At 37.1% G+C, this 27,537-nt stretch overlaps 2 protein-coding genes and 1 long non-coding RNA gene across 7 annotated transcripts; 2 read left to right on the top strand and 1 right to left on the bottom strand.

The window, feature by feature from the left end:
- Positions 1-15,330, top strand: LOC105060562 (probable glucan 1,3-beta-glucosidase A). Of its 2 annotated transcripts, XR_012136199.1 has the most exons (12): positions 1-273; positions 377-466; positions 585-691; positions 792-911; positions 8,591-8,770; positions 8,914-9,072; positions 9,267-9,436; positions 9,561-9,713; positions 10,386-10,738; positions 11,207-11,386; positions 14,925-15,083; positions 15,198-15,330. XR_012136199.1 is itself a non-coding variant. In XM_010944331.4 (11 exons), exons 1-11 carry the CDS (start codon positions 216-218, stop codon positions 12,278-12,280), a joined length of 1,659 nt encoding a protein of 552 aa, XP_010942633.1. In that variant the 5' UTR covers positions 2-215; the 3' UTR covers positions 12,281-12,504. The 2 variants fall into 2 exon arrangements, 1 of the variants encoding a protein (XP_010942633.1); XM_010944331.4 differs by lacking the exons at positions 14,925-15,083; positions 15,198-15,330 and adding an exon at positions 12,192-12,504 and having other exon boundaries at positions 2-273.
- On the bottom strand, positions 12,437-26,619 carry LOC105060561 (uncharacterized). 4 transcript variants are annotated; one of them, XM_010944329.4, is made up of 8 exons: positions 26,383-26,619; positions 26,181-26,297; positions 21,217-21,443; positions 20,857-21,068; positions 20,631-20,733; positions 20,148-20,518; positions 17,881-18,388; positions 12,437-13,665 (listed from the first exon to the last, which is right to left on the bottom strand). In XM_010944329.4, exons 1-8 carry the CDS (start codon positions 26,507-26,509, stop codon positions 12,523-12,525), a joined length of 2,808 nt encoding a protein of 935 aa, XP_010942631.2. In that variant the 5' UTR covers positions 26,510-26,619; the 3' UTR covers positions 12,437-12,522. The 4 variants fall into 4 exon arrangements, with proteins under 4 accessions (XP_010942631.2, XP_073103461.1, XP_010942632.2 ...); XM_073247360.1 differs by having other exon boundaries at positions 17,881-18,196; XM_010944330.3 differs by lacking the exons at positions 20,148-20,518; positions 20,631-20,733.
- Positions 26,249-26,970, top strand: LOC114912709 (uncharacterized). The gene is made up of 2 exons (XR_003798500.2): positions 26,249-26,388; positions 26,520-26,970. It is a non-coding gene; the product is annotated as an uncharacterized lncRNA (long non-coding RNA).
- The last annotated feature ends 567 nt before the right edge of the window (positions 26,971-27,537 follow it).

The following is a 27,537-nucleotide window of genomic DNA, read 5'->3' as shown; positions in this document are numbered from 1 at the left end:
GTCCGTAGAAAGAAGAATAAAAAAAAGGAGGCGGAAAAGTAGCTCTTGCTCTGCCGAAAGCTTTTGGGTCTCTCTCTCTCTCTCTCTCGGAAAAGGCTCTTTTACTTTCCTACCATTAATTTCCCGTGCTTGCCAAATTTAAGCTCCTGTTGAGAAAGGTGGAGGAGGGAAATGTAAGGAAGGAAGTTCCTTTTTTGTAAAAGGTCATTAAGATAATGCCTATAATGGCATGCTTACAGAGTTGTACTTGGGATAAACTTGGCGATAAGAAAGGTACAAAAACATGAGATTCCTCACTTCGTTGCCACACCCATTCCCTTCCTCATTTTAAAGGAAGGTTCTTCGGTGATAGCTGTTTTGGTTTCCATTGCTGCAGATTTTGTCCTTGCCTCAGTGGAAATGGGTAGATGGGCATTTGGTGTTCTGATCCTACTGTGGGTTTTGTTCCCATTGGCAAACTCATCAGGTGGGAGACATACAATTTTGATGTCATAGTAGATTTCAAAAAAGGTTTTTTGTTTTTTGTTTGGTTTTTATTTAATGTTTTTTTTGTAATTGTGGTATGCTTGGTGATGGGGTTGCAGTGGATGGGCTTGATAAGGTGAGGGGGGTGAACTTAGGGGGCTGGCTGGTGGTGGAGGGGTGGATCAAGCCCTCCCTGTTTGACGGAATTCCCAACGGAGACATGCTTGTAGGTTACCCATTGCCATTGGTTTCAGCAATTAAGTTTCTTTTGGGGAGTCACTGACTTACTTGTTTCTGCTCTTTTTCCTGGTGGAATTTGGGTATAGGATGGGACTCAGGTGCAATTCAAGTCGGTGACGCTGCAGAAATATGTGAGCGCAGAGGGTGGAGGAGGCATGAATGTGACGGTGGACAGAGATGTTGCGTCTACTTGGGAGACCTTCAGGGTTTGAGCTCTGTTCTTGAAAGTTCTCGAATTATTTATTCAATGTTCTCTTGGAACTGAGATTATTGATGGATGGAAGACTAGTCCTGATTATACCCTAAAATTATTTTTGATTGCTGATATTGATTTTCTTTGGTTTTTTCTTTTTGCATGTTTTTCTTAATCTGTATCCTTTTTTCCTGTTCTTTTTCTCTGTTTCACTGAGTGAGGATTTGTGGTTTAGACAATGTGACTGATATGTAGGGTTATATATGGTTAAGAGTGACATGATGCAGTCGATTCTACTTTGTGAATGCATTTTCCTGGATGGATTGCTGAATTTGTATTTATGCAGAATAACTTGGGTTCTGCTAATGGTGGTCGTGATTTCAATCACTAATGTTACTGGCTATTATGGAAATTCATCAGCATATCTGATTATTAATCTGTTATAGAGGTATTCTTTCAGTAATGCTCCTTGGGTAATCCATGCCTGATGAATGCAGAGGATTTTGTGGATGTGAACAATGGTTTGTTACAGTACATTGAGCAAACAATGTCATGGCACTACTATTATAAAGCATTAAGGTCTGATAAATCTTGAACACTGTAGGCCCTCAAAAATCTTCTGCAGTAAGATTTCAGTGTGTCGAAATTGAATCAAGACAGTTTTGTTTAGATGAGTCGTTTAGTTTTAGCTTTGAAGGTTTATAAATTGACCTTTGGACCTGCACAGATCATCACCTTGAAACTGTGTCACTGGAACTCAAATTTTCACTTCCGACCAATTCGTTCGTACATTTCTTCTCATTGAGTTTTTCTCTTCTATTTTGTTCAAATGGTGGAGTGGGCCTTCGTTGCAAAATCTGTTTAGGCTATTACAAACATAAGAGTTTAGCCATAAATGCTTTTCTTGGTCTTGGTTAGAAAATCTGTTTAAGCCATTTCCAAAAATGATGATTGATCCATGAGTACACTTCTTAAAGGCTTTTGTTATATTATTATATTACATGGGTAGAGAAACCAAATGGGTGAGTTGTAGTTTGATGTTTTGAGATGAACTCACCCTTTTAGTCAGTCCATTCTAACTCTTTAATTTATTGTAGGTATAATTTGCCATGCTTCTGCCCATAAGGGTTTGACACAGTTGACATGCTATGATATTTTGCAAGAACTTTTCATGCACCACTATAAGAAGGTGTGCAGCATTGTAGAAAGATACAAGGCAGGCACAACAGGAGATAACAGAGAAATTATTTGATTGACATATAGGCCAGATTTTTTCCTCAAAGAAAGAAAAGGCATCTAAACTACATTTAATTGCCTTGTAGTGGGAACTAAGCTTGTTCAGTGCATTGAAACTAGAATCTCCAACTTCTCCGATAGCATCTTAAGTCAAATGTTCGTTGTTAGACTACAAAAGCAGTTTCCCTGATCCAAGGTTCAAGGTGCAGGTGCCTGTGCCAGTACTATCTAGCATGGTATGTGTCATGGCACGTTCTGGTGCTGAAAAACAATATGTGCCACTGCCAACCAGCATGGATTAACATGACTGGGACCTCAATTCTTGCCCTTGTCATTATGTAATGGATTTTACTGCATCTGTAGTTCAAACCTAGTATTGTTCATCAGATCTTTTCTGTGCCTGTAAGTGACCATTGGATCTCTTAATGAATCTGCCAGATTGTTGGAGAAAAGAAAATGATAGCTGAGACCAAACATGGGATGGTTTGGTTGGACAATTGATATGACATCATCAATTGGATGCTAGCTAACAAATTTTAAAAAATAATATTATTTAAAACATTGGAAGAATTAATAGCAATTTTCCTTTGAATTTAAAATCCATGGACTTCATCTAGCATGGATAGAATATGCAATACATAGGATGAACCACTGTTGATCTTAGTAGGCATGGGGAGGTTGGTGATTACAGTGGTGTGCATTGATGGGGTGGAGTGGAGGAAGTGTTTGTGGTGGTGGGTGGTAAAAATCTCTGTTATATTAGTGGCATGGAAGGAAAGGGGGGTAGAGAGGGAGTAGAGAAGAGGTTGAGGTGGTGAACATTAAGGAGGTCGGCTATGATGGCATCACGGATGGAGGGATGGGCAGAGAGGGAGTGGAGGTAGAGGTTGTGGTGATGGATGGAGATGGTGATTACTTGGACGGAGAGGTGGATAGAGAAGCCACATAGTAGTGGTCATCTAGGAGGCTTTCAATGGTGGCGGCTTGTTGAGAGGAAGTGGAGGAAGAAATCATGATGGTGGGTGACAAAGTGGGCAGCGAGGGTGATGGCATGGATGGAGGGATGGGTGGAGAGAGTGGAGAAGAGGTTGCGATGGTAATTGTTGAGGAGGTCAATGATAGCAGTGGTGTGGACAGAGGGTGGTCTGGATGAAGATGACATAGTGGTGGACAATGAGGAAATCCATAACAACAGCATCTCAGATTGTGGAGTGATTGGAGGGGGAGTTGAAGAAAAGGTCATAGAGTAGAGAGTGGAGAGAAGGTTGGAGGATCTGAGCTTTGCTAGTGAGATCGAAGGACATGAAGCAGTAGGAGAGTGCTTCCATTAGATTCTTAGAATGGAGAAAAGGAAGATGAGAGTATTTGCTGGTGAGGTGGAAGGAAAGGAAGCGGTGGGAGGGGGCTTCCATTAAATTCTCGGAATGGAGAAGAGGAAAATGATAGGGATAGCTGATTTTTCCTCTTTTTTAATTTCAGAAACATTTGTTCGCTTATCAAGCTCGACATTCAGCTCATAGTGACATATCAAATGCCACATCAGCTGTCTTATGGTTTTTGCCTTAAAGGCGTGAATAGCCAGTGGGCAACATGGGCCCGATTTATGATAAGTTCATTATTAATTCTTAGGAGGCCAATGCATATCGTAGACTTCATCTATCACTATTCGCTTATCAAGTAAAATTACTATTTAGCATGGAAGGCTCACCATTCTCTTGTCCACATGATTCATTGGCTATGGTTGTAAAATGAAAGGTATTCAAGCTTAGGAATTTTTCTGATTTGAAGTCAACTAAGTAAAGGTTCATTGTTACGAGGTGGTACAATTGTTTTTCCAAATTTGTTGAAACATAGATATCTAATTCCCCATTTGACAAGAGGTGGTAGGTATATAATGACAACTGCCTCTTATTCTCCCATGTTCAAAAACCAACAGCCTCTCATTTTGTGCATGTGGTCACATCATTCAAGAATCTTCTGACTCAAAGGATCTCTTATGTCATTATGATTGTGCCTTTTCAAGGAAATTCATGGTCTGCTATCTCTGGTTACTGAAATTTGCTTTTCTTCTACTTTATCCTCAGCATTGGTGGAAATTCAAGTTTGCAAAAACACCATGTGCAGTTGTTCTATAAATGACATTTTTCTTATCTGGATTATAATGTTGCATGGTGAGTAGGAAACCATTTGATCTGGCTATTTATTGCTAAAGGTTGTGACAAGTCACTAGTTTTAGTAATGAAAAGATTCCTTTGCGTCTATCAACGTATTATGCAGCAATTTCGAGTGGCAACTTCATAATCATAAGCTAGCATATGACACCAAGCTAAAAAGTAGGACATCAAATGGAAGGCTTTAATATCAGATATTTTAGTTATCATGGTAATGACCAGCACTGATACGAACAAGAGATTGGCTTTATCTTAGTTGTGGTTGAAGGCTGCAAAAAATTTTAAAAGCTAAGCAGATATTGGGGTCCTGGCCAATATCTAACCTTAAGACTTGAAGCCAATTTAGAAAAAATATGATTGAGGATCATTATTAATAGAAATAAATATAATTAGAACCATTTCCTTTCATCATTGCCTCAAAATCTCGGATTGAGGGCAAGACAATTAATATGATATCAAAGTATAAGTGGGTAAATTATGACATGTAAAATTAGACATAAGATGAGTGTAGGTGGGAAGATACTAAGGACATTAGGACATTAACATATGTTGATTATGATATCACTTAGAAATCTAAATTTGACACAAATATGTTGGTGGATTTGAATTAGAGTACACAGCGAAAGTGTAGTGGTTTTTAAATTATTTTTAAGCTGATTAGAGCAATAATTGATTTGAAAGGTTTTATGGTGAAAGACTTGTTCTTGGAATTAGAGGATGAATTAAGGCAACAATCCTAAATTTTGAATACTCCAGCAAGAAAATTTTGGAGATGAAGTTTCTCTTTGGGGGGTGGGGGGATGTGATGATCCAACCCAATTAGGCTAGTTGAGTGCTGGGCCTGGTCCATTTGATTGGCCCAGAACCTTGGTTCAAGCCTAAAATAATATGATGGGAGTCTTCGTCCTCCTGATTTCGTTGGAAGAATTCAATGTCGAGAAGGATTCTTGGCATACCTGTCACTTTATTTAAAGGCCACCGCACCCTCTTCGAGCCTCACCACCCTTGTCGGGAAACTCCCTTTATTCTTTTTCTTTCGGACATCCTTCACCATGTGGGCCTTGAAACCTTGCCAAAGGCGATGTATGAAATCCTAATTCCCCTCTATTTCTCTTCGTTAGTCTTCTCCTTTCTCCAGTGAGTCGTCCTTTTCCTGATTATTCGGGAACCACTGAAAAAATAAGTTGAGAAACCCCTCCACTATTTTAGTTTTATTTCCTTGTTTCTTCTTTGATTTTCTAGCACTGATCATCATTGATGGCGACCTGTTGGGTGAGCTCGACTGCACTATCGTGGCCCAGCCACTATCGGCCATGGCCACCGCCTATCGGGGGCCTCCTCTTTTGAGAAAGAAGGGGAAGTAAGCCCTTGTTTCATCAAGAACTAAAGGAAGAAAAGAAAAGAAAGAGAACAAAGAAAAATAAAAGAAAAAAAGAGAGGAGAGAGAGTCTTGTTCCTCTATCTTCTCATCTTCTCTCTTCTCCTTCTCTCTCTAGTTTCTTTCGCTAAATTCTTTCTCTCCACAGTTTCGCTTTTTATTAGGATTTTTTGAAACTTAGGAAAAGATCTCTCAATGATTTTGTTTGACCCTAATGAAGGAGGTCCTGATCTATGTCCACATGATGGCATGTTAGTCCACATCCCATCAAATTGGATGTTGTTAGATTTCACCATTAATTGTATCTTAGTATTTTAGTATGACTCTTGATTTATAGTTGATCAATTGGATATCAATGATCGAACTGATCGGGATGTTGGGCGCTATCGATTGGCCAACCCTATGAGGGTGTTGGGACTTGGTATTTTTATTCTGAAAATAATCATTGCAAAAATCTGATAAAATATAATTTTTGAATATTAGTCTTTGAGAGAGATTTTCGAATTAATTAAATATGTCGAATGATTTTGCTTGCAAGATAAGTAATGCTTCATTTTTTTCTAAATTTATTAACAAATTATAAAATATTTTCTGTATTATATTATTCGTGATTTATAAATTTGATGCATAGTATTTTTAATTATTGAATATTCTCTTTTCTAAAATATTAAATGATTCTTTATCAAATGTAATGAATTTGAGATGGATATATCTATTTGATTTTGATATCGCATGATTTTATGAATTATTCGATTTGGAACATAAAATATATTTTAAAAAAAAAGATTTTGATTTGAGATGGATTTTAATTTACAAACAGACTATATTTCAATACCCTGCTAGTGGGGGGTTTATATGCTGTATTTCGAAATTTTGCCAGGGGGAGTATGCTGGTATTTCAATACCTTGACAATGGGGTGTTATATGTTGGTATTTTGATGTCCTATCGGTGGGGCATTAAATGCTGGTACTATGATATGCTGCCAGTGGAGTGTTATATGCTGGTATTTTGATATCTTGCTAGTAGTGCATTATATACTGATATTTCGATACCCTACTAGTGGAGATTATGTACTGATATTTCAATACTCTGTCAGTAGGGATTTTGTACTGGTACTTTAATATCTTACTAATAGAGGTTATATGTTAGTATTTTGTTATTTTGCCATTGGGTGTTATGCAGTGGCATTTTGATTGAGCTCATATTCTAGCCTGACCACAGGATATAAATATTTTCATAGTTTGATTGTTGAGATGAACATGATGTTTTGAAAGAAATTGATTTATGAACGAAATTTCAATTCTGAATAGATTGGATGTGCTCGCTTATTATTTGGATAATACTGTATATTTTGAATTTGGTTAAATTGACGTACCTTGCATGCTTATTTTTAGTATATTATTATTATTATTTGATTTATTTAGCTAAAGCGTGCATTGCTTACCGGATGGTTTAGCTCATTATTCTATATTTTTATTATTTTTACAGACTCGGAGAACTAGCTTGACTCGAGGATTCATTTTGGAGAGCGATTAGAAGCAGAATTTTGATATCTTTATTTTAGATTAGGTTTTATTAAAGTTAAATGCATGACCATAGTTTTTTATTTTGTAAGATATTTGATTTAATTACTTAAATTAAGTTTGAAGTTAATTCATTGATTATTTGTTTTGCTGTTATTTTATGATATCATGTTGGAATGTCTTGCATGCTTGTGGATAGAGTTCTCCATGAGTATGTAGCTGTTGTCGCGACTCATAATATCAGATCGAAGGCATGATATTACAAAATGACTAATAAATAAAGATTAATTTTTTTTTTGATAAACGAATGGTAGCATGTTAGTGCTAAAGATGTGCATGAGCTAAAAATAATTTTTGGCAATAAGTGCTGTATTCTTTTAATTATAATTTCCTTTTTTAAAAAAACATTGTCATGTTGAATATCAACTAACCAACCCCATATTCTACTTTTCTAAAATAAAATCTTCTAGAGCCTAGAACCCTATAAAAAACTATTAAAACGGGAGAAAACAATGATAAAATATGAAACAATAAAAGAAATAAATAAAACAAAAAAAGAAAATATTTTTTCAGTGTACTGGTTTTGACTATTATAGTGCAGCTTACAGGATGGATATGGGTATTGGAACCACCAGTTGAAATAAAGAAGACCAATAATACGAAGATGTATCTAATAGAATTGGAGCGAGTAGGCAAAGTAGACAAGTGTTTCTAAAGCAAATCATGGTCCCCATATGTATTTCTGACCATAAGGGAAATCCTAAGACATTAATAAGGCTTTCATATGGATTTAAAATTTTGACAATAAGAAATGATTTGAATGCAAAAGTAGATATATCTTGGTCAATGGCAGATGTATTGTAACACTAGGAAAATTAGGGTTAGAAGTATATACACTAGAATAAGTTTAGAATTAGGGTTAAAAATAAGAGAATGGGGGATAAAGTGGTGAAAGATGGGGATATTGTTGACATTTGTATTAAGTTTGTGAGGCAGCATGACTTGGAATTTTATCGAATGTTCATAGAAAGAGGAAAGGGAGTGCCATTAAACAACTTGGATAGAAGTTGTGAGGATTTTTTGGATTTGGTTGCATTAATGGTGGATATAATCATATAACATTTAATAGAAATGATTTGCTAGGAAGGGTTTGTCAAGCAAATTTCAATTATTTGGGCTAGCATTAATTGAATATGGTTGGTAGAACTGTCTTGTTTTATGCTACAAGAACACTGCATCCAAATTGATCTTAGAGCTTCTTGTTGAAATTAAAATTTTCTCAAGTTTTCAGAGTTTCAGAAGTATTTTATGCTCTTAATGGTTTTAAAATTATCTTCTAAGTGGAGATCTTTTTGCTTCCTGATCCGTTACTTTTTATACTAGTTATGGCGAGTTTCGGACAGAGAATTTCAGTTCCGATGCTTTGGAGGTCAATTTTTAACTAGTAGTGAGGGGGATCTGATATCAGCAACAGCAAGTTCACCAGCATTGAATGAAACATTTTATGTTGAAAGAAATGATACAAGGGTTCACATCAAACTTTTAGGTGGAAACTATGTGCAGGTATTGCTTTTGGTACTCAACTCCGAGATTTTGAAATTGCACTTGCATCTATTTTTTTTAAATGCCATGTATTTCAGTTGCTTTACTTATTCCATACACCAGTACAACATAGTAATCGATTAACTAATCTGAATCTCATGCAGGCAACAATGAATAATCAGCTCACTGCAAATTATCAAGGGTTGCCTGGGTGGGATGATAATGCGGCAACATTTGAAATGACAATTGCTGCAAATAATTTGCATGGTGATTACCAGCTTGCTAATGGATATGGACATGATAAAGCCAAGGAGGTTCTGATGGTAAGTCTGATAGATACTTTGTTCATACCGCAATAAGAAATCTTGATACATCATAGACCTCTGGGAAATAGTGTTTTCTAATGGTTAAAGGATAACTTCATTAATCCATCTAAAATTCAATCATCAAAATCAGTGATATCTCATTGGCTTTCTGCTAAATATTGCTGTCTAATTTTTTCTACTACAACCAACAGAAACATCAAAGAAGCTTTATCACAGCAGGGGATTTTGCTTTCCTGTCCCGACATGGTATAAATACTGTTAGAATTCCTGTTGGATGGTGGATAGCACAAGATCCATATCCACCAGCTCCTTTTGTTGGAGGATCCTTGGAATCTCTGGACAGAGCATTTTCCTGGGCACAGTAGGTCTAGTTCCTGACTTTTCTTTGCAGCAAATAAGAGAAGCATGCATATTAAAAGCTTATTAGTTGCTGTTATTTTTATCAGGTTTTCATGAATGTTGCATTGTTGTTACTTTGAGTGCAGGTTCTATAATTTGAAGTGTATCATTGATCTCCATGCTGCTCCTGGCTCCCAAAATGGAATGGAGCATAGTGCTAGTAGAGATGGTTCAGTAGATTGGCCATCACCAGATCACATCTCACAGACTCTGGATGTTATTGACTTTTTGTCTGCAAGGTACAATGCTATTTTCATGGTTCATTATTAATGTCTTTGACAGACATCCACAAGAACTCCAGATGTTTGAATTCCTTATCCTATTAATATGAATACAATTCAACCATTTGCCAAAACAAACTAATTTTAGACAATCAAATACAACAACATAATGCAATTGATAAATCTGCACAAAAAAATGTTGAAATTGTGAGTAACACTAGGTACAATTTGATGGTGATATGATACAGGAAAGGACTTGTTTTGTACTTCTTAATTTATGTTTAAAATTTTTTAGGATTTTAGAGGGTCCTGAAATCCTTTGCATGCTTAACAAAGTGATCAATTTTTAGTTAGGTTGATTAGGTCCTTTCTTGAGTTAAATTATATGTAAAGCGTGTTAGGGTCATTACAAATAAACCAGTAGTCTTTTCAGGATTATAAAATGTTGCTTTAAGATTATCTTTTTATATAGAATTTTAAGCTTTCAGTGATGTAAGAGTTATTTCTACTAGTGGTAAAAAGATAAAGCATATGATAAAAATTGTTATTAAATACCATGTGTTTAACTGAGGACAAAAGCAGTGGACAGAAGTTTGTGAGTTTTTTGCCTGCTAAAGACTTAGAGATCTTCACCAACAATTTCATGTACGCTGGTTGGGCTTACGGGAGATTACTTTTCTCCATTTGTAGGTATGTAAATCATCCTGCTCTTTTAGGGATTGAGCTTTTGAATGAGCCTTCTGCAGCTGCAGTTCCCCTGGATGTTTTAGTTTCTTATTACATGAGAGGCTACCAAATTGTTCGGAACTATTCATCCGAAGCATATGTGATAATCTGCCAGAGAATAGGAAATGCAGACCCAATGGAGCTTTATCAGGCAAACATTGGTGATTCAAACATTGTTGTGGATTTGCACTATTACAATCTATTTGACCCATATTTTGATGACATGAATGCCATGGAAAATATTCAGTTTATATATGAGAGCAGAGTGCCACAGTTGCAGTCTCTGGACAGTGCAAATGGACCTCTTGTCTACATTGGTAGGATTTTGAAGTTACCATTTGGTTTTACCTTTCAAGATTGATCTTACTATAATGTTCACTAAAGAATGTTACCATACTCGATATGAAATATCTGATATGCTGAAAGAGGGATACTGTTTCACTTTTAAAAATGTTTCAGATATATTTGACGTCCTTTATTAATTTTATGAGAAAGTTTTACAATAAATTATGTTACTACTTTTGTTTCCTGGAGATTCGAACCAAGAAAACCTGATATTTTCATGTAATAGAAACAGTAGTTCTTCCGACTTTATTCACTTGTTTTATCTAACTACTAACTACATTGCAAGTTCCTATGGCTAAAGCGTACCAGTAGATCGAAGATGCTTGGCATACTTTTCTTATAACATTGTTCTCTACTGAATTTTTGGCAGTTCCTGTTTTTTTCTGATTTCTGTAGACTGATGTTACAGTATATGTATATATTACCTGTATATCATTCAGGAGAGTGGGTGAATGAATGGGATGTGACAAATGCCTCTCAGCTACAATACCAAATGTATGGAAGAGCTCAGTTACAGGCTTATGATGCTGCCTCTTTTGGTTGGTCCTATTGGACGCTGAAGAATGATAGAATGCATTGGGATTTTGAGTGGAATATCAAGCACAAATATCTACTGCTTGGTAAGTCTACAACTCCTTTTTGTCTTAATAATGGCAAACATTTGTTGTATCTCAAGTGTGTAGCTTTTATATGATCTACACTTGTAACTATTTTATTGTCTTATAAGAATAGATCAAGCCATGGGGAACAAAATATACGTTCAATTTTGAGGGCAGCAATTCTTAGACAAAAAATCACCACTTTGTTTTACTGGTTTTCGTTTCAAAAAAGGTGAAGTTTCAGGTTTAGTTGTGAAGTCTCATCTGAAGTTAGCATCTGTTGACAAAAGTCATGAAATTCTACTTTCTAAGAAATTGTGCTGCATGTCCTGAAATGGCATGACCTAATTGCAGCTTCTGTTTGCCTTGCTCTATTCATGAAAATTTTGTATTAGTTCATTTTCTGTACTTTTTTTTTGGAGACAAGGGAAGGCGTTAACCAAGACCCAGTCACCCAGGTAGCCAGGGATTTGAAAAAAGGTCACTTTACCAACTTGACAAGCTGACATCCATAACATTGTTATTTTCCTATTATGCTTGATAGTTATTAGTTTATGGCTGCAGACAGGAATTATCTTGTGAAAATACTGTGATTATGTTATAGCATTTGTTACTTGGTATTACATTGATTTCATCTTAATTAACGGTTATCTGCTATTTCTTAAATCCTTAAATGGTAACTGTATTATTAAAGTAAAATGACTGATATATCTTCCGGAAAAAAAGAACTCAGTGTTAATATCTTCTGACATTTCTAAGAATCTCAATTAATGATGTGAAAAAAAAATTCTAATATCTGGTTTCATATTTAAAAATTATGTTGCAGGTAGTTCATCAATGAAAACCCCAAATAATTTTGTCTGGCTCACAGTGACATGTGGGGTACTTTTATGTGCACTATCTGGTATGACCTAACTCTGCAAGCATCTGAGGGGCACTACTGAAGAAAATCTTTTTTAAAATCCCTTTTTTTGTTGTGTTATTTGTCCCTTGTGTGTCAGTGAACATCAATAAGTTTCATTGCATTAACTGGAGTATCCAAAGAAGTGTAAAAGATCCTGTACCACAATATCAACTCAAATTCAGTATTCTTTTTCCCAATAGAATGGAATAAAATGCAATTATGGTAGCTTGGTTCACACTTGTGAATTTGTTGTCTAAAGCCACTGTCTGTTTGTCAGAATATAAGCCCTCTTGACAACCTGTCCAAGTGTAAAATACCCCAGGAAAAGAACAACTAAAAAACCAAAATATGACAATGGAAGGTAAGTCAATCCCATAACTTTTCCAACTGGTGTAAATGGGATTATGATCCCAACAGCAGTGACTGTGATGGTTGAGAAAATAACAGGCCATGATGCCATATCCTGTATAAATGGAATTTTCTCTGTTCTGACCATGTGGATGATAAGAGCCTGCATAAGGAGACCCTCAACAAACCAAGCAGTATGGAAAAAATTGGAGGCTGAAAGTCTATAGGCTCCGTAATAAAACCGAAGAAACAGAAAGGTGGCAATATCAAATATTGAGCAAACTGGACCATTCCATAGCATAAATATTGGCAACTCTTTGGAAGACCAACGCTGTGGGGTCTTTACATACCCTTCCTCCATTCTATCCCATGGTATTGCAATCTGGCCTATGTTGTACAGAAAGTTTTGTGTAAGAAGCTGCTTGGGAGTGAGTGGTTCAAACTGTAGGAATAGTGTTGCTATGAGGAGTGAGATAACACTGCTGATGTTTGCTACCAAAGACATTTTTATATACTTCATGGTGTTTCCATATGTGAGCCTACCACGTTCAACACCAGACACAAGGACATTTAAATCCTTTTCAAGTAGAATAATGTCAGCGAGGTTCTTAGCTACGCTTGCTGCAGAGTCAACCGAGATCCCAACATCAGCAGCATCCAATGCAAGGGAGTCATTAATTCCATCACCCAAAAACCCAACAACATGGTTTCCAACTTTTTGCAGTGACTGGACCACTCGAAGCTTCTGAACTGGAGTAAGGCGGGCCAGCACTGTGACTCTTTTGATGGTCTCATGAAACTCATCATGGTCAAGAACCTCAAGATCTGGGCCTGTTATTACATGAGTTGTCCTGATTCCGACCTCTTTGCAGACTTTTATGGCCAGGGAAAGTGAGTCACCTGTTAACACCTTTGCCTTTACTCCCCTTTCTGCTAATTGCCACAGGGCCTGCTTAGCTGAGTCCTTCGGTGGGTCAAAGAAGGAGATGAGACCAAGGAAAACCATGTTTGATTCGATTGTTGTGTGGTTGGACATACTGATGTTTTTCTGTAATTGAAAATAGAGAAAGACTAAATTAACAAAGCATACACCATCATTATAAATAATTAGCATATTCTGTACTTGGTAGGTTATCCAAACTCCAGAATTTTAGTATTACATACTAGAAGGAAGAGCTGTAGTGTTTGCTTAGCATTAGAAGAAATCCTCTTTTGTTTCCAAACCTTCTTATGAAGCACCGAGCGAAAGCATTATGTATGCTGATAATTTGGTGCATGCTTATGTAGAACTTTGAGATTTACCGAACCGCCTTAAAACATGCCAAATGTACCGGCAGCTATCCAGTGCAGTTTGGGCATTCGATTTAGAACGGCGGTGAGGACGGAGTGAAGAAGGAAAGAGAGGAAGAGAGAGAGAAAAGGGGAGGGAAGGAAAGAAAAAGACCGGCGGTGGCCCGTCGAGGCCATTGGAGGGCCACCTAAATCGCTGAGGCCTCCGGGGCTCCCAATCTCCATGAGATGCGAGAAGAGAGAGAGTGATAGAGAGAGGGGAAATGAGAGAAGAGAGAGCAGAAAGCTGTGGAGAGGCCATCGGAGGGCAGCCATAAGTGAAGCCAGCAAACCTATTGCTGGCTTGATTATATATCTTGGTTTTTGAAAAACACAACGAAATAGGGGCGAACCCTTGTTTCGAACTTGCAACCGCTGTGGGGCTATTTTGGGTCATCTGGCAGCCATAGTGGCCACTCGGTGGCCCTCCAGCGGCCTCTTCGCCGCCTTTTGTTCCCTTTTCTTTCCCTTCCCCTCTCCATTTCTCTTTTTTTGCATTTTCTCTCATGGAGGACCGTGGAGTTTGGGAGGCCTTGGCAGTCCTCTGATGGCCTCCGTGGTCCTCCGATGGCCACTGCCGGTGTCTCCGCCGGCCTCTCTTTCCTTTCCTCTCTCCCTCCCTCCCCTCATCTCTCTTTCTCTCACTTTTTCTCTCCAATTCATCTCTCATTTTTATGTCGGTTTAGGCCCAGTACAGGGATGTATCAACTCATACTGCCGGTCGGCTGGCACGGGATCCGGTTTTGAGTCAGCAATCTTTGGTTAAAACTATCATACACATAAGAACATGCTTTATGTTTAACAAACTTATTACATGTTATATGAAGTCACTGACAAAGACAATATAAAACCAATAAATGGACAAGAAGGTTCAGGATCTCAGGTACTTAATTAGTGCTTGCCAAACTAATCTGAATCGGGTGGTTCGCCCCATACTAAACCGAACTAACAGCAAATTGGGGTGGTTCAATTTATCAGGTTGGTTCAGTTTATAAAACCCCTCTCCCTGGTTTGATGGTTTGACTGTTCGCTCACTCTCTTGACGGTTTGGGACTCTCCTCCTGATGCTTGCTCACTCGGTCGCTCGCTCTTCCCCTTGCCTCATCGATGCTGCAATGTTGTCGACCACCCTCAAAGGTAAGCCCCATCTCCTCCCCCCTCTCTTTAATTGAAGGTTTTGTATTTATTTTTATCTTTGCATTTTTTTCTATCCATATTTTCTTGGATTCTTTCTTTCTTCCCCTCTCTCAGAGCCTAGCTCATGGTGCTGCTGATCGATTCACCGTTGGAGTAGCGATAGTTGAGAAATGGCCTAATCGCTGCTGAAATCTAGAACAACCGATCTCTTCTCGTCACCAACTTGGGCTTCAACAACAAGTTCCTTTGCTCTTCCTTCCTCCTTTCTCTCTTCCTCCCTCTCCTTTGCCCTCTTCCTCATAGTTTGATATGTCCTGCTCAGTATAGTATGTATTAGTACTATACTGAACCAGTCATTAGTTGGTACTGTTCCAGTACCGACCCGACAAACTTTGCTTGATGTTGCTTTTGGTACAATGTGCATTGATTTGATGAATTCATTAGTTTCAGCAATTTTATCATACCAAACTAGTCATCGATCGATGCCAGCCCCAATACTTAAGGTTTGCCATCTTGGTAATGGATCCCATATCGAAACCATCTTTTTACAGTATCGGTATGTGGTATGGGTCGGTATGATAGTCGGTATGGTATCGATATAGTATGGTGTGGCTATACTGGGCTATATGGGGCAGTATGGCAAATATTGCCAATACTTGTCTGGCAAACCTTAGTTACCTTAAAATTGCTTTTGGTCCAATGTATTTTGATTTTGATGAATCCACTAGTTTCAAAAATTTTCGATCAAATTTAATTTTTTAGCAAAAACAATACAAAAGGCATAATAATAGCAACAAGTTGGGTATAGGTAGAGTAAGCCATTACTGGTACCCGCTCTGTACTTGCCTCAGGGCAGGATGGGGTGGGTTGTGTAGAGTTACACAAGGTGAGTTGGATGGATTGGATTGGGTAAAGCTGCACAAATTAATTTTTTTGCATATAAGTCTTTTTTTTCCTTTGAAGAGGGGATTTGTGAAGTTATATATATTTGAGTTAGGTTTAGGGCGAGTTTTACCATTATCTATACCTACCCTAGGTCTATTGTGAGTCGGGTAAAACTCGCACCATTAGGGTCTAGTTAGTTTGGATATTTGATGGCATGGAGTAAATTGCCACCCTAAAAAGGAAAGATAGGAACAATAAGAAGAAAATAATCTGACTATATCAAAGATATATATTAGAGTATATTGTATTGTATGGAATCTTTGTATTATGTAGCCTTTCAAAAATTATGAAAACCATAAAAAAAAAAAAAAATAGCAATAACTTTTGATAATTTGTGAATGACAATGGGCTAGGCTGGATCAAGTTAGCTTTGAGTCAAGAAAGCTCTCAACCTGAACACAACCTATATGTACTTAGATTAAATGTAGCACGCATAAACCAAAACCTGTTTAACTTAAATAGATTAGATGCCAATATGCAAACTTAAGTAAACAAAGAAGGTAAAGATACATAACAAAAGAAAGGGAAAGGTGCACCATAGAATTTAGAGGCAAAAAATGTGAATGAAGATTTTTGAAGTAAGTGTTTGGGCAAGTATTTAAGTACCCGGTGTCTACCATTTCATATTGATTGTATCATACTTGATAAAGGCATATGTATGTCCCTTGTTATGAATCTATACTGAACACATGGCACATCACCTTTTGCTTTTTTGTGTGTGTATGTGTCCGCATGAAGAGGTGCTCCTTGTGTTAGCATAGTACCATTACTGGCCATACTACATGATAAGGTATAGGTAGATGTATGAGTACTGGCATTTCAACCCTTGGTTTTGAGAGTGGCTCTAGGGTTTTGGAGAGGGAAAGAGAAGGTAAAAGACAGATGGGAGGGAGACATTAGAGAGGAGGGAAGGGGACCGAGGGTTGATTGAGGGAAAGAGGGAGGGAAGGAAAGGGATGGGTGGTATTGTTACCAAAGGGGCATCTCCTTCTCTAATCAGCATCTTTACACTTCTAGAAGAAGGCAAAGACAAACCATAATATTTTCCTGGTTTGAACTTTGATGTTAGTTGCTACATGTATGCTCCTATATTCTCTTGTGATAGTGACTGTAATGGTTTTGTATAGGAATGGTGCCTTAAATTCTTTCATGTTGTTATATGTTAATCAGCAGATTCTGCAATCTTTATCATCTCCAGAACCCACCTCCTCCTAATTTAACTTTGGTGTGAATGAGCTTAATCATTCTTGTCCTAGAAATCCTCTTCAAGAGAAAAAAAGTGTCTAGAAAGGACTTCTAGGATGAGAATGATTGAGCTCCTTTGTACCAAAATTAAGTTTAGGAGGAGTAGGCGGGTTTAATAATAATGCCATACCTTGTGATCCCATATAGTGTAAGTAAAGTATATAAATATATAGGAAAAACGTTATTGTTCATAATTCACTCTATCAAATAGTATAGCTGGAAATTCTTGTAAGAATACTAGATGTAGACATCTCAGTCATGCTTCAATCACCTGTGACTATTTTGTTTCTGCTTCATATTTAAAAAATTGCTAAACTGGCTAGGACGCCTACTTCAAAAGTTTTGTTTGGACAAAAGTAATGATTATCTGCAGCATGGAAACCAACATGTAGAAAGGAAAATACCAAAGCCTCTCAATTACAGACCATCTAGTTAAAAGAATCATGATTAAGCATGAAATTGCCAACATTATTGTGGTGTGGATTCTTGACTTCTTTCAATAACCTTTGTATCTATGTTTAATGTAAAGAAGACCAAAAGGGTGACATTGAAAAGTGAGCTTTTGCATCAAAATATGTAATTAAGATATAAAGAAGTGGGAACATACTGTCCTCATCTTTCGTGTTGCTACTCCCAAGACCCGTAGTCCATCATTACTCAGTTCTTCACTTATTCGAAGGACTCTTGAACGATCTTCTGGAGTTAGGGCTGCAGTTACACCACTATCAATTTGCTCGATTGAAGTACAGATGTTTAATACTTCTTCGAGTGCTCCTTTTGATATCACACAACTAGCAGCCTCAATACCAGGATAAGTGTCATCAAGTGTGCTGTTTAGATCTGTTTCAACAATAACAGACATTCTTCTTCTGACAAAATCAAAAGGGACCTCATCTATTTTTCTCCATTTGGATGACTGGAATCTGTATCCATTGGTATAAACATATGCCAGAATTGCATCATCAATAGGTCCTTTGAGCTCAGTTTTGAAGTAAGAATTCAGAAATGCAAACTTCAGAACCTTTTCGTTGGGAAATCCCCAACTATCTAAATGATGAATCACTATAACACGATCCATTGTCAGGGTTCCAGTCTTGTCAATGCATAAAATATCCCTACAAGTACAGGAAATGTTTTTAACGGTAATTTTTTTTCACGGATGGGGAACAAATAGTGAGCAATTGATCATATATAACATGCTAAGTTTTGACATAAATACCTTTCATTAAATATAATTTCAAATTCATTCTAGAATTGGCTTTCTTAAGTTTAGTCTCAATTTTATTCATGAACTCTTGACGGTGATATTTAAAATGGAATCTAAAGTTGTAGTAAATGCCTCTAAAAAGGATGCACGGTTTACCTTGCCAGTTCCTGCAAACCATAGGAACTTGTGAGGCCCTTAGATGGGCAACCAGTGGCTCCTATGCATTGCAACTCCCTTGATTCATGTGCTGACATGGAGCATGAGGGACTGGTGCCATGCATGGGGGATGTTACATGGGATCCAATGGCTTTTCTGGTTCCTGCAGACTGCAGGAACTGGTAAGGCAAATCGTCCTTAAAAAAGACAATATGTTGATCGACATATGACAAAGTAGAAGGCAATAGACACATCAGTAATTGCAATAGTTAAATTTTGTTTCTTTCATTTAAGAATTTGACCAATGTACTATTGTGATATGCATTTTCGATTGTCCCCAAGTTCAAGCTAGCATAGTTATCCATCTATAAATTAATCATTTTTATAGCTATCCTGCCTGTTTTTGTGTGTGTGCGCGCATGAATTCATGTTGCAATAGAAAAAAATTTCTACCATAGGCCATGGGATGGTCCTGTGTGGCAAACACTGTTGAACACAGAAGTGCTTATTGTGGTTGTGCTTTTCTGTGGAAATGCAAATGTGACAAACTTTTAGGCCAGTGCACTTCCCATAAAAAGCTTAGGAGTTATTGTACCAAAAAAAACAAAAAAGGCTTAGGAGTTATGCTTGAGGAGTAACACTGCTTTTGTTTTGGTACTCCCTTTTTATCTCTCTTTTTCCCTCCTCGCTGTATATCTGTGGCACTTGTATTTTTATGAGTTAATCTATAAAGCTGATAAACTGCTGGTCCATGTGAATAGACACTCTCTTATGCTTTTATCTTTTTGCATCTGACCATTTATTTGATCCAGTTGTGTTACCTGAGACTTTTCTATCAGTTAATCCTTTAATTACTTTATATAACTTAGATCCTTATCTTTTTTTAGAAATTGATTTCAATCTCTTTAGACTACTTTTGTTCTAATCTGTGATTCGGGAAAAGTCTGACACATTAATTTTCATAATTCAAGTACCTTTTATCTATAAACAACCATATAAAAATTGTTAACATTTACCTTGCCTTATGATTTTGCTTATATATGGTTGAATTCTTAATTGACAAAATCTATCAGTGGAGACTTATGTATGGAAAGTTGGGCAGGATCTGTTGTCAACAAAACTTGCTTGCACTATGACATTTTCTTAATATGGTTCTGGAACCTTGTGCGAATTAAACATTCCAGAAACAACAAAAAATAACAAATGGTATGCTATGCTTTTCTTTTGTTGATCTATCTGGTGTTTGTCCAACTGGATATTGTATCGCAAAACAAGTGCATATAATTGAAAGGCAATTTTGGAAAAAAGAAACGAAAGTTCCATGTATCGCATATAGCTCCTTGTGATTCCATTACAGCAGAAAACATAAATATATCTCACAGGTGCATATATAAAATCCATACATATACATCAACGTAATTGTAAGAAGCTTTCTATACATAAGATTGTAAGAAGCTCCATTGTGATTCATGCTTATTAGTCGCATATATTAAAGCTTCTTGTGAACTTACATAGCCCCCATGTTTTGTATGGCGGATAAGCTCTTAACTATGCATCTGCCTCTTGCCATTGCAATGGCTCCTTTCGCAAGATTTGTATTTACAATAAGAGGAAGCATCTGTGGAGTCAGAGCCACTGCGACAGAGATCCCAAATATAATACTCTCACTTAAGTTATGAGTTTTATAGTAATCAGAGAGGACTATAACAGGGACTACCACTACCATAATGCAAATAAGTGCATAAGATGCACATATAACTCCCTTTTCAAAGGCATCTGGTGGTTTCTCCTTTCCTAATGTGGCAAATATGGTACTCATGTAAGTGTTGGAACCTGTTGATATAACTAACCCAGTACCACATCCAGATACCACACTCGTTCCCTGGAATCAAATGAGCCTTGTCAACTTTTATTCTAATATGTGTTAAATATGCTTGATATGTTAGTTGTATACCCATGCAATATCAAATGATCAATTGCTTCTAAATGTTTACCATGAAGCATATACTCTTAAGCTCTAGCAGCGGAGTCCTGCGATCTTCCCTAATGTTTGCTATTTTTTCCACGGTTCCTGACTCGCCTGTTAATGATGACTGACTGTTTCAAGAACAGCATAGTGATGATGTGTTCTATAAGTCACTGTAGAGGAAAGAAGCTATGATATGATGGAATTTATCTAAGAAATTCTTGACATGGAATAAACAGCCCTGATTGTGTTACCTTACAACCAATTCTTTTGCTGTTAGTAGCCTTACATCACCAGGAAAGAGATCCCCAGGACTGAAATAGACAATATCACCAGGCACTATGTCTCTCTGATCAATTTGAACTACCAGTTCTGTTTGGATAACTCTTCCAGCACATCTCTGCACTCTAACAGGTGATTTTAGGAGTTCAGAGAGATGCATAGCAGCTCTTGAACTATTGTACTCCTGAAATATAGTAAGTACTTTGCATGTAAGAATCAAGTTTTTCTGTGGTTCAGTATCTCAAGTTCTGTTCTTAGCACCTAAACATCAAAAGAATTGAAAGAATCAGATCCTAACAGACTGAAATCCAAGGCATACTATGTAAATTTACCTGGTGGAATCGAAGGCCCACACTTATCAGAACTAATACAAGCATAATGCTTCCATTGGCATTATCAGATGCTAAATATGACAGTATAGCCATGACAACAAGAATGATATTAAAAGGATGTAGGAAAGCATTCCACCAGAGCTGCCACCAACTAGGGAAGGTATGATTAAGGGGAATGTTTCGACCACCTTCCTTGAGTCTTCTCTCAGCTTCCTTGAAGCTCAACCCTGTATGAGGTTTTAAAGTTAAACTGTATACTTAGCAGACCTAAATGTAACAAAGTTGTGACCTTTTCTCATTCATTAATCATTGCCTAAGTTTAGGCGGGAAATCCAGTCTTGCAGCTACAAATCTTATTGAAAAGTATTGAGTAGAATTTGTTATCTTCTAGCTATGTAAGACCACAGCCACGGAGTCCCGATTCAAGATGTAATAGAATTGGCAAAGTTGATGAAGCTGGATATCGGACTATTAATGAGGATGAAGAAGGGAGAAACTTGTTGCTATTGGGCAGTGTCAATGAAATCTAAAAACCATAATTCAATTGTAAGATATTTATTGAATATCTAAAAGGTCTCATCAAGTTGTGATCAACTTAAAAAAGAGAACTTTTTATAAGGAAGCAAAGCATGCATACAGAAAACATTGACATTGTATATAAACAACATATGCCTTTTTTTCTCTTACCATGAACAGATGCATGCATGCATGTAAGCAACCACATGCATATGGTATTGCCAGGCCTATATTTCAACTTTCTTATTTGAATTGAGTTTCTATCTTGTTTTCTTGGACACTCTTTATTGACCAACATTCTTAATCATACCATGTTAATGAAATAGAGTTTATGGCCTTGTGATATGAGTCATTTGGGTGTGTCATGTATCTGATGCAGTTACAATTACGTAAGATGAATGTAGAGCTACATGTAATTATTTCATCATGTGATGTAAGTTGAATATTTTCAAGCACTAGCTCATTAAGAAATTTGGGTCAATCATTCACATAATCTATAGTTATTAGATACTATGCAAGTTTATCCATCAATTGTACTAAACTCATAATGGAAGGTGGTAAGAGAATCTAGCATAATCATAATACCCTCGAAAGGAAAAAATATGCGTTGATTGTAAATAACAACCCGTCTGGCCATATATGAATTTATTATGTTTTTGCTGGATATTCTTGCATGTTTTATGATAGGTTACTGATGGTTATTTTTTTGACTTCCATCAGACCATCGGTTACAGGGCAAAACATGCCAAGTTAGTGGATGCCTGTAAATGTGACAATGTCTAACATTCTCGCTGGCAAAATTCTTGGTGATGTAGGATCATCTAGATGGTAGGGATCTGTAGGATGTAGGGAAGCAATCTTAAACCTACAAGTTGCTGGAAATTCCAGCTTAGTAGCAAGTTCAGGGGTTTAAATACAACAAAGCAATCAGTTATATTTTTGGCTAGAAAAAGGAGTCCATTGGTAGATTATGAGGCTAGACTCAGGAAGAAATAAGAAAGATAGTAATGGCAGATTTTATTCTACAGCATTGCAGATCTGAGACACTAGTGGCATTCGCGGCAGCAAGGTTAGGGTTTGCAGGGATCAACCATGGGTTGTGATGGAAGGCTTAGGTTCGCTGTAATATGAGAATGAGGTTTGCTGTGATAACAGCCTTGATCTGACCTAAAAATAGACCCTGACAGCTGATTGTTTACCTTCCACTTATGGCAAGCAGTGGTTCAATGGCAAGGGAATAGCTTTATTTGCTGCTAGATCTACAGGCTCTGAGCGTCTAGTATGGTTCTGTGGCAGATTAGTTCACAGCAATAACAACAGAACAACCAGGCGACACAAAATAAAGAAGAGAAGTAAAACTGGAGACAGTAAAAAGTAGCAAAGGGAGAGGAAAGATAAAACTGGACTCGCTCCAGGATCTAGGAATGACACCTAGGATTTGAAGACCTCATACTTTCTTTGCAGAGTCATATCACAAGAGTAGAGGAAATCAAAGTCTCCATTCTTTTATTCATAATCTGCATAAATTCTGGTTATAGCATACCCTAAGGGTCCCTTTTATAATAAAATAGAAGCCTTAGTTCGATTATAGTTTAAAATCCCCAAAAACTACCCCTAATAAATCCCAGTCACTGTTCAATATTACTAAAGCAGTGAACAATGGTGCTACAGAAAATAGGTCTCATCAAGCTAACAATTAAATATTGAGATCTTTTAATCTCATCCTTTCATGTTAAAAGACCTAGCAACAACTAAAAATAACCAGAAATAAACAGAAGAAAACAGAAAATTGATGACTATAATTGTGTCTAAGAAAAATCTCATGTTTGCAGCCCTTCAATGCACCATGACATGTTCTCGATCTCCATCACTGAGTAAACATTAATTATGTTTCTTATTCTCTCCATTTTCTTAATTCTCAACCCATGAAGCTAGGCATTTGAACTTTTTTTGCCCTAGATTCTTGTGATACTTTCTTGGATTTTTTATTCCTCTTGATTTGTTTATCATAAATCTTGTTTTTTAGTGTTCTTGTTGCTTTGTCTTTTAAAATCATCGCAATATAACATTTGCATTTGTTTGGAAAGTGTAATCGTTCTTTCTGCTGATTATATGTTACAACGTATGCTTGTCTGTACATTTTCAATATTTGTGCTTTTCTTTTATAGTAGGTTCTCAATCAATTGCATATAAATAGTCAAAGATACAGGCAATCCTAATGTGCTTGCTGCACTATCATTGTAAGTTCTGTAATTGCCTTTACAGGCTTCATATCCTAAAGAGTAGTTCATTCACTTCAACACGTGTTATGTTTCTTGTTTCATGGCTTATAACTATTGTGAAAGACTTGAACGCTTACAAGCATGGTTTGCTGTACCGGTCAGCACCCATAGTGGTACTAAAGCAATATGTAGTGTGGGCGGTGCACTGAGTGTCGGTACGCTGAACCAGCCAACATACCAGTTGTACCGACACAATAGCGAGATGGTATTGGTATAGGGTCCGGTGCTGGATGGTGAACCTTGCTAGTAGGGGAAGATTTAATCACCGAGCAAAAGATTTTCAAGTTTCAACCTTTGGAATGATGTTTAATGCCTCAAGCAGTACCATTTTTTGAATTGTTTGCAAGGCACTTCATCCACTCCTGACCAATTTTAAGAAGATTGTATTAAATTTTCCCTTGTCAATTCCATTATCGTGCAATTTTGAAGGCAATAGATATTGGATTTTGGAATATGTGATAAGAAAATGGATCACAACCACTTCTAAACAATGTTTGGGTGATACTAACCTCTAGCAACCTTAATAGGTCAGCCTTGACCTATTGCGAATTGACTTTTTAATTCTGTAATCATGGTAACTTCATGATGCAGGCAGTGACCCCTATATTCAAGAACCCAAGGTCTACAAGTCCAAGAAGAGGCCCAAATAACAGACTTAAAATGCATGAGGGATCTGGCAGTGTTGAGATGACATTGAATCCAATTAGCACAATTCAGTCTCATTATGCAAATTCTTGTTATGGGAGAGGGTGATCTAAAATGGAGCACTTCATGAATTTCAAGACATTCTAGGAGACCAAATGGTAACTACTAACTAATGGTCAGCAACGATAACCTACTTCTGACCACAAGACATTAAACACCAGTGTTCCTAGCTAAGTATCAGAGTAATCACTGAAAAATCATAGAGCAAACTCAGATGTTGAAGGTTCATCAATTCTTGGATGCAGACTTGAGCCATTAGCTGTTCATTCTGGACTTTCAGGAAAGAAATTTTTCCTTTTCACTTTAAAAACCGATCATGTATATGATTAGAGCAAGATATCCAGTTCTATATTTCACCCATTAATGATCAAAGAGGTAGGGATTCGAATATTGAGAGAACAGAGATCTCTTATAAATATGCACTAAAGTTTTCATAATCTCTGTCAATTCTGCAGCTGATAATGAGGGAGGAGAAAGAGACCTTGAATTGGAGGAATACCTGAAAGGTTTAAATTCTTGAATTAGTTAACACCTATGTAGAGTTGTCTTCCTATTCATGTAAGCACTTGAGAGGTTGATGCTTGGAAACATTGTGCTCGAGAGTAGGTAGGAAGTAGTGATACTTCATTCTGCAAGGGCAACTTTGCTTATGATTTGGAACTAGTGGACTTCTTAAATTGATAATAAACTCTGAATCGCTCAAGCCTTGCAACAAGAACCGGCTATGCCCCACCAGTTTATGGATTTCAAATGCTGGGTAATTGATGGGTGGATTTACACTAGGAAATATATTGGTGACCAAAGGAATCAGGCACTCAGCACCACTAACTCTTCAAATAGAGCTTTTTTGCTTCTAAATAAAAATTCAAAGGAGAGGAGTGATTTGAAATGATAATAATGCTAAATCGATGATTCCCAATCCTCTTGTTGCTTGGAGAGTGCAACATGTTGGTTGGTGTTGGTGCTACAACAACGTATTCTTTGTTTTAAATGTTACGATATAATTCAAACTCAGTAAATTTTGGAATCTTGAGTTACATATTTAATTTGTTTTAGATTTTGCATGTTATATTTACCAGCATATGGCTGAAGGAAGCAGCTGGAATTTTTATTTGGAAATGGATATATGTCCAAATAAATCTTCTTTCCAGTTCTTCGGTTTGTCCTTAGTACTCCTTGAATGAGTTTTTTCTCTTAAATGAACACTGCAAAACTTAATGTCTTTAGAAGTATTCTAGTAGCAAATTTCTGATGCCTTACTTCTACACTGTAAGAAATGGTATATATAGGATCTATGCTTGAGTTTGGTCACTAATTGATTGTTTGTGTCATGTATTCTCAATACCATATTTCAGCACAGCCATATCTGTTTTTTGCACATATATCTGTAAATCAGGTTCACTTACAATACTGTAGAAAGAATTCAGTTTAGTCCATGAAGAGTAACTGTTGATGGAATACCTCTCTCGGTGGACCTCACATACTCAAAGACCAAATCCTTGTGAGCTTGGGCCAAGGTATATATCCATGAGTATACTTTCTCCTCTGCTTCAGAGCGGGTTCCACCTTCACGGCTCTCTGAAGATTTAGCAGCAGAGCAAAACTATCTCACACATGACAGAAGAAGAAAAAGGTGTATAAAGGTGTAAAGAAGCTGCATTACTTGCAGGTATGAATTTTCTGAAGCAACCGGTGATGAAAGCTATCAGACGTCTCCGTTTCTCGCTGATTCGATAAATGTGATGCCCCTTGTTTACAAGGTTCTCATTGATGGAGTTTCTTGTGTCCATGGTGGATTAGTTGACAGATGTTGAGAAGCAGATGAAGTGTATGTTGCAGTATTGGTGATTGTGGTTTGAAGAATTGGTGTTAAGAGGTGAAATGGAAGGGTCTCTCTGTGATGTGGTCTTCTTCTTCTCTTCTAACTACCAAACTCACGGGAGACTGTTAGGTGCATTTGAAAGTCAAAGAAGCGTTTTCCATTAGATATTTTCTGAAGAAACTGCTGCTTGCACTTACCAGTCTCCTACGAGGAGAGCTACATGAGTGTCTGATGCATTTGACTTGGTAAGTTAACTGTACTGCACTCACAGGTTGCACAACAGTAGAAATTAAAACAAGAAGGAATGTCATTGATAAATAACTCATTGCACCTTAACGTTCGGAGATTTAATGGTCTCACAGAACTTCTGATCTGGCTAGTGTAGACAACAAAAGATTAAGTAAAATCAAGTTAAAATTGTCCTGCTCCTCTTGCTAGAGTTATTGTTTGCGGTCGGTGGTCGAATCCTAATCCCAATTCTTTAGATTATCTTTTTTTTCTTGTAAGATGTCAATAGGGTTCTCTCCAGTGATACAGTCATCCTATTTACATTTTGTTTCTGCTGTCCAGTTTCTCTGCTTCAAACAGTGACCACCAGACATATTTCTACGATCATTAGAAATTTAAAAAATAAAAATAAAAAGTGCTTCGCTTTCAGCTTTTACAAAACAGAAACACCAATGCCAACATGCAACCTTAGTTTTCCAAGATTTCTTTAAATTCTAGCATTATTTGCTACAAGCTTTGTTCCATGAAATTTACAATTTCGGGAGACACAAAATAATTTTCAAAAAGGAAAAAAAGCAAAACAAAATAGGCCAAAACAACCTCTAAGAGTTAATCCAAAGCTAGGAAGAAAAGAGACGCTCCTTCCCTACATAAACATCACAGGAGGGTACCCAAAATAAACTTTAGGGCACTAACGGGAATTACACTACTAAGATGGAATACACCGGAAAGGCACAGCCGGGGAGGAACAAAGGTGATGTTCTCAAA

Source organism: Elaeis guineensis, chromosome 13 (genome assembly GCF_000442705.2).
Source record: "Elaeis guineensis isolate ETL-2024a chromosome 13, EG11, whole genome shotgun sequence".
Taxonomy (NCBI): domain Eukaryota; kingdom Viridiplantae; phylum Streptophyta; class Magnoliopsida; order Arecales; family Arecaceae; genus Elaeis; species Elaeis guineensis.
This window is presented reverse-complemented; position numbering and strand designations above follow the sequence as displayed.

Excerpts from the sequence above, each read along its gene's own strand:
- LOC105060561 (XM_010944329.4), bottom strand. The coding sequence starts at position 26,509 with ATGGACACAAGAAACTCCATCAATGAGAACCTTGTAAACAAGGGGCAT. Across the intron at positions 20,734-20,856 it reads GCAAAAGAATTGGTTGTAAG|TCAGTCATCATTAACAGGCG; the intron begins GTAACACAATCA and ends TTCTTGAAACAG. Across the intron at positions 13,666-17,880 it reads CAACACGAAAGATGAGGACA|AAAAACATCAGTATGTCCAA; the intron begins GTATGTTCCCAC and ends TTTCAATTACAG.
- LOC105060562 (XM_010944331.4), top strand. The coding sequence starts at position 216 with ATGCCTATAATGGCATGCTTACAGAGTTGTACTTGGGATAAACTTGGC. Across the intron at positions 274-376 it reads TAAACTTGGCGATAAGAAAG|ATTTTGTCCTTGCCTCAGTG; the intron begins GTACAAAAACAT and ends CCATTGCTGCAG. Across the intron at positions 9,073-9,266 it reads AAGCCAAGGAGGTTCTGATG|AAACATCAAAGAAGCTTTAT; the intron begins GTAAGTCTGATA and ends TACAACCAACAG.